Source organism: Sylvia atricapilla, chromosome 10 (genome assembly GCF_009819655.1).
Source record: "Sylvia atricapilla isolate bSylAtr1 chromosome 10, bSylAtr1.pri, whole genome shotgun sequence".
NCBI classification, from domain to species: domain Eukaryota; kingdom Metazoa; phylum Chordata; class Aves; order Passeriformes; family Sylviidae; genus Sylvia; species Sylvia atricapilla.
Window position 1 is genome coordinate 14,087,528 of NC_089149.1, and position 13,123 is coordinate 14,100,650.

The 13,123-nt window shown below is 44.2% G+C and overlaps 2 protein-coding genes across 2 annotated transcripts; both read right to left on the reverse strand.

The window, feature by feature from the left end:
- Window positions 1-6,591: 6,591 nt before the first annotated feature.
- Window positions 6,592-8,487, reverse strand: COPS9 (COP9 signalosome subunit 9). Its single transcript, XM_066326023.1, has 3 exons — window positions 8,374-8,487; window positions 8,225-8,297; window positions 6,592-6,888 (listed from the first exon to the last, which is right to left on the reverse strand). The coding sequence occupies exons 1-3, from the start codon at window positions 8,485-8,487 to the stop codon at window positions 6,851-6,853; spliced, it is 225 nt and encodes a 74-aa protein (XP_066182120.1). The 3' UTR covers window positions 6,592-6,850.
- Window positions 8,488-9,105: 618 nt separating this feature from the next.
- OTOS (otospiralin) lies at window positions 9,106-12,356 on the reverse strand. The gene is made up of 3 exons (XM_066326479.1): window positions 12,272-12,356; window positions 11,914-11,940; window positions 9,106-9,290 (listed from the first exon to the last, which is right to left on the reverse strand). The coding sequence occupies exons 1-3, from the start codon at window positions 12,321-12,323 to the stop codon at window positions 9,106-9,108; spliced, it is 264 nt and encodes an 87-aa protein (XP_066182576.1). The 5' UTR covers window positions 12,324-12,356.
- Window positions 12,357-13,123: the final 767 nt, after the last annotated feature.

Genomic DNA, 13,123 nt, shown 5'->3' on the forward strand with positions numbered 1-13,123 from the left:
GATTTAACAAGGGTGAAACTGACGCTCAATCTGGTCATGCTAAATTCAGAGAGCTGGGAAAAATCCTGCTCTTATCGTGAGAATTAATGGGGAGGGAACAGGGCAAAGGTAAAAAAAAAAAAAAAAAAAAAAAAAAAAAAAAAAAAAAAAAAAACAAACAAACAAACAAACAAAAAAAAAAAACCCACAAACCACCATAAATCCATAAACAAAAGGAGATTTAAAAATGCAGCATTTGCTAGATCAAATAGTGTAAGAGGCTTAAACTGAAAGGAACAAGCCAGAGCTTTTGCACTGTTTTTCTCAAATGTTTTCAGATGGATCTTCAGAAGGCAGGAAAAATTGAAACAGCCCGAGTACTAAGAGGCATTTGGGATAAACATTAGAAGGCTATAGAAGTTTAAAGACTAAATCCCAAGAGGGAGCCAAAACAAATTATTGCTTTCTTTGCTGCCGTGCAGTGGGAGCAAACATGCTTACAGCTTTATCCAGTACACCAGCATTCAGGCTCAGACCCTTGGGAAAAATTGAAAAGAACGTCATTAAGGCACCACTGTTCCATGTACTGACTCTTCCCCCTTCTCACAGACACAAATACTGAACTGCAGCTTCACCACCACACTCCAGGAGAGTGCCTATACTGCTCCATGCACGTCCCAGCCAGGCCCCTCCAATCCCAGCAAACAGCAACCCAAGGCAAACAGCCACGGCACGGAAACAGGGGTCAAAGCCCCCCCTTTAGGGACTGGGACTGTTTTAAGAAGCCTTTCACCTCAATCTCTCTTAGATTCTTGCTCAGTTGAGACAAGCACTTTCCCAGCAGGCACTAGATTCCAGTTTCCAGTTTAAGCCACCTCCCATCTCTCCTATAAGGCAACTGCTGCCAACAGAGACTCAGTCCATCAACAGAGCAAGCACCCCCACCTCTGCCCCACTGCAGCCCCACAGCTGCTTTTCCCCTCTGTTCCTGCCTCCTGAGGCTGCCCAGCCCCTGCAGGGGTGTGCATGGGGGCTCAGCCAGCAAAAGTGTGCTGACAAGCTTTGGGAGCAGCAGCTGAGCATGGGAGACACACCCTGGGGAATCATTACTGCGCAGCACCTGCAAATTCCTGCCTGTAGGATGGATATCAGACCTCCACCTCCCAGCTCTGCCACATCAGGGCACATGGCCAGGGGGCTGCTTTCAAGCTACAGCTGCAAACAGGGTTTGGGGGGATACCGAGGTCCTGGGGGATGAGCTCAGGGGACCTCCTAAGGAATCCAGCCTTTTTTCATCATGGAGTTGCTGTGGTTTTACTATCCCTCCGTACTTCATAAACCCATGAGAAGGGAAAACCTGGCCAGCACAGGCACATCTCAAAGGCCTGGGCTGGCTCCTGAGGATCACACTGCATGGAGCACACAATTATCTTGTAACAAAAGAGCAAGAATGACACTGGCATGCTGAGAGGGCACAGAATCACCTGCTCTCCAAAAATTTAAGTGTTTTAGTTTGTGTTTTTTAATCAATCCTGACAGTAGGTGCCTTGTACAAAGTTATGTCTCACTATTTGCTGCCTCTGTGGCTGTGGCAGGTTTAAATGGATGCTTTTTCCTTTAGGAGCTAATGAACTCTAAGAAGAAGAAAGCAAAAACACTCCCCAATGAAAGATTGAAGTCACTGTACTAACAACTAGGGAGAAATAACATGAAAAGCTGGAGACAGCTGGAGAGACTGACCAGTCTCATCCAGCAGGGAAACCATCAGTAAAAGCATCCATAGCCCTTTCAAACACAATTATAGACTGGTCCTAATTGTACTTGAGCCCCATGTAATCACTTGTGCTAGTAATTAATTGGAATACAAATAGCAGCTGCACTAAACCATGAAGAGCTACAAGAAAAAGAGAAATTGCTTGCAAGACTTGCACTCCTGAAGTATAAACTCACTAGAGGGTTTTCATCATGGAAGCAGGAGAGGCATTAGGATCAAGTCTGACATTTGGCTAATCAGCTGCTCTTCTTCCATACAAGAAATGCCACTGGATCGAAAGTCTCTGAAATACTGTGCAGGAAACCAGAGCGTGCCCAGGCTGCCACGTGTTTCTGTGACTGTATTTGTGCTGGGTGTAGGTACCTGATGAAAAGAGTCAGTTTGCCACGGGACTGTAAACCAGCAAACCCACCCTCAGCTCATCCTGGGATGATCAGCCCAGCCCACTGCTCTTAGAGAACACTGGGAGACTTCCGTACATGGAGGTGCAGTTCATTACCCTCCAGCCAATCCAGGGGAGAGGAAAGATTTATTCCCGGTGGAATGGAAATATTAAATGTCAATATCTATTTCTTCCTACAGGGATTCCCACCCTCAAGGCAATCTGTGGGATCCCTCCCATAAAGCAGAACAGATTTATGGAGAGGCATCAGGGAGGGAGGCACTTGAAGACAATCTCTAATTCCCTTCTGGAGTCAGGCAGGGAAGGACAGGGGGTATGAACCAACACACCCAGCTCCCTCTGAAAATCTGGCCATCTGAGCAAGTGGAGCTCTGCCTAAGTCAGGACAGCACAGCTTCTCTACTCCTTGACAGGGATCTCCAGAGAAGCCATTCTAGCTCTGTACCATGTTTCGGTACATGGCTTGTACCAAATCTTGGCTCTGTAAGGCCAAGGTGGATCTGCCATCCCAGATGAGGTACAGCACAGGGAAGGGGATTCCCACACCACAGCACCTGTATCCCGGTGATGCAGAGACAGCTGCAGAGCAGTAGGAGACCAAAAGGCCACAGCCAAAGCTGCACTGGGAGCTGAGGCACACCCTGAATAGGACAGAGCCATTGTCCCATGACAGGAGTCCCCCATGAAGTGTCCTCACCAAAGCATGCCCAGCTGGGACTCCCTTGGTGGGGCAGCTCCTGTCAGCACCAGGGACCCTGGCAATCTGTGTCCCATTGCCCCATCACCCACCTCATACCCAGCATTCTCAGCTGTGCATCTGTTTATTCACAGTATTCAAAAGGGTCCTTTCTCCCAGGAGGCTTTAAGCTTAAATGAGTTCATACAAGATTATCTAAAACTTTTTTCATAAATCAGCAAGCAGTATTCACAAAATAGTCCTTTTTGTGAATTTTAAAAGCTTTAAAAGACACTGCTCCTGTCTGCCTTTGCTCTGAACTACTTACAGAAGCTTGACTAAAAGGTTTGTGACATGGGTCAGGATTCTAACCCTGCTACTTGTCCAGGCCAACTGGAATAAATATAAAAGGCAAACTAAAAAACTAAATAAACCTGAAAGCAAAAACATGGAAGCAAATCTTCCTGCTCAGAGCCACCCCTGCTGCCAAGGTCTGACTTGCACTGTGCTTTTCCAAAATATCCCAGATGTGACACTGGCATTCCAGCCCCATCACCAGCAGGGACCCACAGGGAACAGGGCTGCACTGTCACCTGCCCAGCATGTTCTCGTGCGCTCAACAACTACACATTGAGAGCAGGAAGATGCCTGCCAGCTTCTCAACACCCCAGGGAAGCAGGAAAAAGTCCATTTATTCATCTAAATGAATTCCTTCTTTATCAAGAAAAATACCTTCCTCTTCAATTATTGAAATATATTAGAAGAAAAACTTTTCATTCCCTGGAAGTTAACTCAGAAAAAAGCCACCAAGGAAATCCACTACTGCCACACTAGGTCTGAGCTTGCTCTTCATATGAAGAGCAGTGGAACCCTGGATACTGGATAAGCTGGAAACCAGCTCAGAAGCAGCACTGCAGAAATGTTATGCAGAGATGACAGCCAGCTTTCTTTAGCATGGCAACTTTCTCTCCCTCACAATGGGTGGATTCTTTTCAGCTCAAAACAGATTGCACATTTATATTTCCAAAGAATGTACTGGGACAGTTTGCAGTTCCCTGCAAACAGAGCCATGGCTTGTTGAGAGGATCGAAGGGAACAGGCTGACATTTAAGTGTTTTGAGGGAATTGCTTCTCATCTATGCTGCACCACTGGCTACACCCTTCTTAGGCATTTATTTCAGCACTTAGGATCTCATCCTGCCAAGTCTCAGGCAGGTCAGCTTTATGGATTGCCAGCTATCCCACTGCAATCATTGGGACAATTCACAAAACTATTCACACTGGAGCCTCTATTTAGATGTTGAAATACTGAGCAGTACCCAGCAGCTTATAAACTCATACACATCAGTCTAAATGTTTGCATATTGCTGTTCAAACAGCCTTGTTCCCTAAGTAACACTTGTTATGAGAGGTGTCAATCTCCACAAAAGGGACGGGAATCAAAGCTCAATAAATGAACTGGCCAAGGCAGTCAAATGCCCTTTACATCCATTTTTATTAGAGATTTTGACATCTTGTGATTAGTTCCTGACAACAGGCTGATTGCCCACAGACTAATTAGACTGAAAGCCTTGACAAATGGGAACACAGAAACAGTGTGAAGCTGAAGGGCATTTTGTTCTTCATCTAACACCGTTCCAGAATGGACCCAAACAAAGCCCAGCTCCTGATGGAAGTTTAGCACACCGACAGCCCTCTTTGGAAAGATGATGTGATACACAGCCTCAGTGTGCAGGAGTAACGTCACTCTGCACCCAGCTCCAAGATGTGGGGTTGGTAATATCCCAACTCTGAATGTTCATTTCATTCCAGCCCAGGAGCCCCACACAGGTATCACACTGAAGGGCAGGCTCAGTTAGCAGGGCAGTAGCTGGGAATATCCAAGAATCCTCAGTACTCCCAGCAGCTACAGCCAGAGCAGCACTACCTGCACACCCAGGCAGTCCATGAGATGCCACAGCTTTCTCCATTAAGGATTTTGACTAACTCCAACACTTTTAAACGCTGCACAGATGAAGTTCCCTGCCCACAGACACACACCACACCTCCCAGGTGCCAGCAGCACTACAACAGCTGCATTTCCACCTGAAACCCTGAGTTTCTGGACATCTTCACCAAAAGGTGTGTTAACTCTACCTACCTTGAGTGGATAGTTATATCCTACCAGGATGAAAACTGCTGCACCCAGGAGCATCATTTGCCCTCTGCCCAGTTCCACAGAGAGAATTCATGTTTTGATCAGGTGAGATGTTACAAAAGCAGAACCACTCACCTTCAAACCAATGTTCACTGAGGTTTTAGACATCTTTAAAGGAGAGAATGCCACCCATACTGAAGAGCAGCTGTTCAGGGTGGGTTTGTATCACAGAACACACTGCTGCCACTGTCATCAAACTTAAATTGCTTTCCTACAACTTAAGGAAGCAAATGAAAAATAAAGAAGGATCTACAAAACATTAACAGGGATGAATTCCAAAACCAACCATAGCGAGGAATCAGCAAAAGTAGATAAAAGAGCAGAGGAGGAGAGTTGCTTCTTGAGTTTTATTTCATCTTTTGCACCTGCCCAAAACGCTGCCTCTGTTTCCTGGAAGCAACTCATTTCTCCAGACATAAGTTTGGAGAAAGCACCAAGGCCAGAGACAGTCCAGGCCCATTTGCCACCACTCCAATTGTTTTACCTGGGTCTCAGTGAGGGAAAGTGGAAACCCCAGGCCCTCAGAGAGCAAGCATTCAAAGGGAAAGGACAGTGCCTGGGCAGGGCTGTTCCTCCAGGGACACAGCACAGTGTCAGGCACCAAGCACAGTTCATGTCACAATGGTGATTTAGTGTACACAGGCTGCTCAGAAACCCACAGCAGCACAATCAACACCGAAATCCTACTGGGTTTATTGTGCTTACATTTTTAAGATCACTGGTTGGAACAGTTACTGTTAGGTTTAAGAATTCCTTTTTGAAGGGACTCTAAAAAACTAAAAATGTCATGGAAATATGAAAGGGTTTCACTGCAGGTAAAATTTAAGTAGTGTGAAGTGTTTAAAGAAAGATCAGTCACCATATTAAGTCTGTGATCAATTTATGGAATACAGACTGCATTTGAGATTAGACAGGATTACACTCTTAACTGAAAAAAATATACTAAAAACTTACCTGTTCCTTTCATTCTGAGATTCAGTGTGGTCACTGAAGGATAAGAATGACACATTTTTATGTTCTGAAAAGCTTCTGTCAAAATCTGAACTACTATTTCAACAGCCTGATTCATATACACTGTACCTCTAAACACAAATAAATGCAGTAGCTTCTGCAGGAAAAGAAAATAAGTTAAGGTTTCTTTTTCTGTCAAGTACAATTTCAAGAATGAAATTATATTTTTATATCCAAGCATTCCCATAATCTGGGGTCAGAACATTGATCTGCTTAACATATCAAGGTGAAATGACTTTTTGTTTCTGTGTTCCTTAAATGAGAAGTGAAGTACTGATGGTAGCTCTCTGTCTTGAAACAAAAGACAACCCACACTCTTCCCAGTGTGACCAACAAATGAGTTGGACTAGTCAGAACAAGCAACCATCTGATCCCAAGAAAATCCTTTATTGTGGGCTGAACAAAACTTTTCCAGGCAGCATGTGCCCTACTGCATATCTTTTATGTAATATCCAAAAGCAACAGTGAATTCTTTAATACCAAAACAATCACCCTAAGGGAGCTCAGAAGGCAGCAATCTCTATTTTCAAAGTATAAGCCAGAGAGGAGGGGTTTCTTCAGTATTTTATTCAATAAGCACATCAGCAAATAAAACTTCCAGGAAAATCTACACACAGCTTCCTAGAAATAACAGTGCACACTTCCCTCCTTAGTTATCTTTAACCATCTGGTTTTCATATTCCCCAGGCAGCATATCCAGGCTTTTTTCCCCCCTCTGTGACTTTCCATTTTGATTAATTTAATAAATAAGGGGCTGCACAGGCAATCCTAGAGAGAAATCCACATCTGAGCACTGCTGGCCAGCCAAGTTCACTGGATGTCATCGTCATCAAAGAGATCTTCAAAATCTAGTCAGGAAAACAAGACAAAAATTAACCTCAGAAGTTTCAACGTTACAATCCACATGCAAGCACAGTACTGTATTCCTTGGATTAGAGACAGAAATAAAGGTGAATTCACTGAATGAGAGTTACTGCACCATCAGGTATTAGAAATGCAGCATCAGGGTGATGATTTTACAGGTTAATGAATTGGGATTTACGTTAAAAACCCCTTCCTCAAAAACATTTAATTGCTTTAAAGCTGCCAATAACATTTCTGTCTCAGAACACATCTCCCAGAAGTGAAATAGTTCTAGTCACGTCTGAAATTACTCCTAACTACTCAGCTCTGCATCTTCTTCATATACTGAACATAAACTAACCACCTAACTGAACACAAGCCTTCATTCTCACAGAAGGCAATTTACCAGTATCTACAATGAACTGAGGATGAACCCTCAGTTAGAAGAGCCTTAAACTACCAGTGGAATACAACATCACAGTGTGATGGTAGAAATACATGGAAATGCCACTCTTGAACATGCTGGTTCCAACAGAGAGCTGGGTGTCCCCCACAGCTGCTGAGAGCAGAAGTGCCTTTCCCTCCTGTACTTTAAGTCTTGAGCAAAATGAGAAGTGCACTTCATTTTGGAGCAAACACCAGTCAGTGATAATAACACTACCACAGCAAGCAGATTTAATAACATCTAAACCTCACTGTTGCAATGTCTAAATGTATTTCTTCAGAAGCATAAAACCCCCTTCAGCAGGCAAGTGCAGCACAGTGTTGGATATTCTACCCCTAAGTGACCTGATATGTAGCTCCCCTCTCTCAAAGCAGCTGTAAATACTGGCATATAGGACCAGAGAATTGGGATTGTTCCGCCTGGAAAAGAGAAGCTTCGTGGTGGCCTAACTTTGAGCACCTGAGGGAGCCTGCAGGAAAGACTGAGAGATTATTTACAAGGGTCTGGAGTGGCAGCAGGAGAGGAACAGCTTCAAACTGACAGAATGTAGGCTCAGGTATCTGAAAAACATTCTTCCCTGTGAGGGGTGGTGAGGCACGGAAACAGACTGTCCGGAGAAGCCCGCATTTTTACACGTATTTGCACTGTTTAACATACGCTATTTGTTATGTGAACAGACCAAGGTATTTTTCCTTGTAGCGATTAACACGCCGAAATCCCCACGAGAGAAAAAACCCGCATTTTACCCGCTCCCACCTGCATCACTTGGCACTGCTCTCACATCGCTCCCCAGAGATGTGGTTAGCGACGAGTCTGGCGACCATCTCTCCCGAAAAGCACGAGAGAGAAGCCAGGCGAGGTTTGCTGAGGTAACCCCGGGGCACGGCGGTCCTTACCGTTGAAGAAGTCAGCGTGCACCGCTTTCTCGTTGGCGGCCAGATCCATCAGCAGCCCCGTGCTTCCCCCTGCCTGCGAAAGCAGCCGCTCAGCACCTCCGCGCCGTGGCACCGCAGCCCCGCCACCGGCACCGGAGCGCCCGCCTCACCTCGTCCAGGTCCACGTAGGGGCCGGCTCCCTCAGGGAACATCTCGTCCACCGCCGGCTTCATGGCGGCCCCTTCGCGCGTCACTTCCGCCGCCGGAGCGGAGCCGCGAGCCATGGCCGCGCCCGCGCGGGGCCGCGCCGTCACCATGGCGACCAGCATTGGGGGCCGCCATCTTGCTCCCGTCGCCATGACGACCGGCATCGGGGGCCGCCATCTTGCTCCCCACACCCCCGTCGCCATGGCGATGGCGGCCCTACGCCTCTTCAGGCGCATGTGAGCAATCAGCTTCCAAAGAGGTGGGTGCGGCTGACACCGGCGGCCCCTCCAGCCCCAAAAGTGGGTTGGATAACTCCTCTACACAGACAGTAGTCTCCAGAGACGACGCTGAGAGCAGCGCCTGTAAAAACAAAAAAGCTCCCAAAGCCATGCAGCAGAATGGAAGAGTTTATTGTGTCACACAGAAGCATAAATTGTAAGACAGGGATTGATTTAAAGCCAGAAATGCGGCATGTGGCTACAGCATCACTTAGGGGCTGAGGCACAGTGCAGGGATGTTTGCTGGCAGTCAGGTGTTCACTCCAACACCTTTACAAGAAATGGTAAAAAAGAGACGGATTGAAGCCATGAAGTGCTGCACGTGACCGTGGCGTCACCAAGCAGCTGAAGGCAGGCCAGGTGTGTTCACAGGTGCTCCCCCAAACACCTGGGCAGCAGCAAAGCTGAACAAGGCACTCAGTGCTCCTGGTCACGCACATGGTAGCCAAGGTGGCTCCCAAAGGGGAACTGGGCAAAGAAGGCTCTGGCCATGTCATTGATCCTGTTGTAGGCTCCCAAGGTCCGGAAATATTCCACATAGGACCAGAAATCATTGGATGAGAAGGGCCAGTATGGCAAGGCTGCAGCTTCCCGGTAGGGATCTAAAAAATACCAACCACAATAAAATATTGCAGATTACTATTGTGAAAAACGAGACTCGCTTTTTACGTAAATTTTAAGAAATAAGTTTTAATAAAAGATAAGACAATTAGGAGATAAGGAACAAAAGCAAAGTATGGCCAGCTGGGCAACTTGGCATATAGCCAAGTCCACAAACTGCTATTTCACAGGCTTTCTTTAAATACCCTTTCTATTTTATCAATCAGTTGAATATTCATATTTTTCCACAAACTAGTTTCCATATTCCAGGGACTGTTTTGCATGGCCCCTCCTTGGGTCTGCCTTTTTAGTGCTGCGTGTTTCTGGGCTGTGTCTTCATCATCACCTCCAGCTTGGGCCTTGGTCCGTGTTTTCTTCAGATGGGAGATGCTGATAGCTGGTGTATCAACAGCAGAGTCTTCTTTACATGTTCACTGGATGTTATCCCAGCCAAACTGACAGTTTAAGCACACTATGGTTACTACCACTATGCCTAATTTTCTTTACTAACAGCAAAAATAAAAACTTATATCCTTACCACAAAGTTATTAATCATATAAGACACATCTTGCAAAAAGCCAACTTTATAATAGGCATTTATAAGGCTATGATATGAAGTGCTTTTGTTGAGAGGCTGGGCTTGGAGCCACCATGGTTTGGGGTTGTGAGTTCCCTTTAGGGGCTGGGGTGCTCCTCTGGCAGGAGGGAGGCAAGGAGAGCCATTGACCCCTCTCAGGACCCACGCTGCAGAAAATGGAGCTGGTATTCCCTGTTCCTGATGCATCAGGAGTGACAGAGTGGGACAAGATGAGGAGCAGGAATGAACCTCCACATTTATGCCAATTCAAGAGCTCATCAGGCTGGTTTAATTTCTAGAAGGCTGCTGGTTATGTCAAAGCAAGGAGTGATTGCAATCGAAAGCCAGTTTTCCTCATTCCACATAATTTGCTTTTCCTGATATAAAAAGATAAGGAATAAGGCACCACCCTCTATGGCATGCCCCTGCAGCTGACCCCAGGGGCTGGGGCCATACTTCCGTGATATTGCCTGGAACTGTGGAGTTGTGCCTCTTCTCAGAGACTGTAGGAAACAGGCTGAGGGGATGGAGGGAAAGGCTTTGCCACTTGGGAGGCAGCTGCTGCCTTTGGGCCTGCTCTACAATATCAGAATGTGATATAGGCATTGAAACAAGATTTTCAATTCAGCAGGAGAACAAAATCAATTGTGAAAATGCAGGAGCTGACCACCTTTGTGCCCAGTTGTGGGCAAACAGAGAAGCATATATAAAATGTAAACAGCAGCTGAGAGCACAGTCACAAATGTCTTTCTGTGCAGCAAAGCTAAACACAGTATTTTATTTTAAGCCCATTTAGATGAATGAAAAATCTTTCCACTCAGCTTGGGGCCAGGGTCTTGAGCAGGAATTAAGAGCCTTTAACAATTCTGTTGTCAGACTCCAATTTTACAGAGTAAAGTTTGCAGCATGCAGGCTCAGACAGCACATAAACCAAATGAACCAGCCAAATGCTGTCTGCAGAGGAGAGCTCACTGTTTATACCAGCTGACCTCAGATTCACTTTGCAGGCTGCTGCTTGGCCCAGTGTGAAAGAAAACAATAATTGCTGGTAATGAGAGCAAAGGACAGTGTCTGAACAGGGTTCTAACTCTAGACTGATGCTCTCCTGACTGCCACAAAAGTTGTAACAAAAGTATTTGCTGTGCACAAACACAGATGATATATTAAACATATTTTAGAAATGATATATTAAATGGATTTCTTTCTAAAGAAATAGAACAGAGCATAGGGGGAAAAGGTTTGAATTATAAGTAATCATACTAGACCTCATTGCGTATTTGTCCTGTTAATATCTGTTTTAATACTCTCTGCATATTTGTGCACTGGAGATGCTGCTGGCTGGGCTCTGGTTAATTGAGATGTACACCAGCAATAGGAGTACTTGGATATTGCAGATACTTCCCTGCAACTTTGTTTTCAGACAGAATCCTGTCTGAAAAGCCAAAAATAGCTTAAATGATAGAATCATCAGTAAGCCAGTGTAAACATCATTAGGGTGTTGGGGGTTTTTTTAATCAAAGGCAAACACTAATCCAATGGACTAATCACACAAAGTGACATGAACCACAGGGTAGCTGGGCTAAGGGATTTATTCCAACATTTCTCTAATTGGATTTGTAGCAACTTGTAAATTTTAAGCTTTTTGTCATGAAAGTCGGTATCTCTTGCCAAAAAACAGATACGTATACAGCATTATTGTTCAGGATAGAAAAATTCTCAGATGTCCTATGCATTTATAAGTCTGGTGCATCCCAGTTAGGATTTTGTACAACAGAATTAGTGACTTGACTGTAATCCCTTTTCATTTTAAGACTGGATATTAGCTCTATTGGTATACATTATTAATATGTCACCACCTTTTAATGAATTCTAAAGGAATTTTTTAATTCACTATTCTTTTTCCACCAAAACTAATTGAAAGCTTTTCCACAGTCCACTGAAGTTAGAAAGCATTCTAGCCAAAGTCACTGCTGGGCATCAAGTCTGGGAGTTACAAATTACTCTAATTATTAGTGACACAAAGGAAATAAAAACACATCAGGAATTACCATCTCCCTCCTGGATGGATCGGGCATCTGTAAATAAAGAGGAAACATATCAGTACCACCTCCTGCACAGAAAGACTTTCTGTTAACCAAACATTTTCCATGTATAGCTAGAAGCTCACAAGTTCTTTAACACATAGGAACCTCTGCATAGCCAAAGGATTTTTGTTTCTTGAACAGCAGAACAAAGAATTCCCCATTTACAATCAATCACTGCTACAAACCAACTTAGTCTGGCTGATAGTCAGAACTCACAGCCTGAACAGTTGGGATTAATATGTCAGCAATGCTAAACAGTAGATACTGTATTTGTAACAAAATATTTCTGGTGGTTGAAAATAAACAAGAATAATAATCTTACCTGTTAGCATGTTCAGCAGCATACAAAAGAAAAGTAAGCCAGTAAATGTCATCTTGGCTGCAAGAAACTGCTCGTGTTTCTGAAAAGTAATCTGTACAATTGAGGATTATTACAAGAGATTAATAATGATGTAAACACTATTATTTCTTGTTTAATAGAAGAATGCATTTCAAAATAGATTCTAGTTACTAATTTAGGCATAACGAAACCCAATTACATTTCTTACAGCTTCTGAAGTGCAACGCAGAGTATTAAAAGACCATCAGTCCTGAAATGTGTATTGATATTTTGGTTTTAGATGGCATAAATCCAAAAGGTGCCTCTCGACCAACATAAAATCAAGTGCCTTTGGAAATGTTTGATTTTGTGGTTAATTTAATTTCACTTTGGAAATTACCTCTCTCTTTCTCTTCTTTTCTTCTTCTTGCAGCTCTGAGGCAGCTACAAAACTCCAAAAGGATTTCTATTGCTGTAAAATAGCAGTGCTTTGTAAGGAAGGGTGGGGGGGAAACGTCACTGTTTTACTACACCAATCTGATTTTGTCTTCTTCATTTTAACTGCTCACATTTGCATTATATTTCAGCACTCCCCATGGAAGAGACAGTTTCTGAGAGGAAATCAGAATCAACTTTAGTAATAACACTTGTTTTTGGAAGAAAGAGAAAAACTCCAGAAGCAAATTCAGTGATTATTACAGTTACTGCCCTCCTGACTTTCTCTCTGTCCCTTTAAAAAATAGATTTTAAAAAATGCTAGCTGAACAAATTGCTGAAAGGATATTGAGTTCCCTCTCCAGCTCAGTCACAAACACCAGAAATACTTGACAGTGCTTTATACTCTTACTTAAGATC

Bases quoted from the DNA above. Each gene is read 5' to 3' on its own strand.
- COPS9 (XM_066326023.1), bottom strand. From the start codon at position 8,487: ATGGCTCGCGGCTCCGCTCCGGCGGCGGAAGTGACGCGCGAAGGGGCC. The intron at 8,298-8,373 runs GTGAGGCGGGCG...CTGCTTTCGCAG, and splicing joins CCTACGTGGACCTGGACGAG to GCAGGGGGAAGCACGGGGCT. The intron at 6,889-8,224 runs GTAAGGACCGCC...TTTCCTGACTAG, and splicing joins GCACGCTGACTTCTTCAACG to ATTTTGAAGATCTCTTTGAT.
- OTOS (XM_066326479.1), bottom strand. From the start codon at position 12,323: ATGACATTTACTGGCTTACTTTTCTTTTGTATGCTGCTGAACATGCTA. The intron at 11,941-12,271 runs GTAAGATTATTA...CTTTATTTACAG, and splicing joins GCTGCTGAACATGCTAACAG to ATGCCCGATCCATCCAGGAG. The intron at 9,291-11,913 runs GTAATTCCTGAT...GGTATTTTTTAG, and splicing joins ATCCATCCAGGAGGGAGATG to ATCCCTACCGGGAAGCTGCA.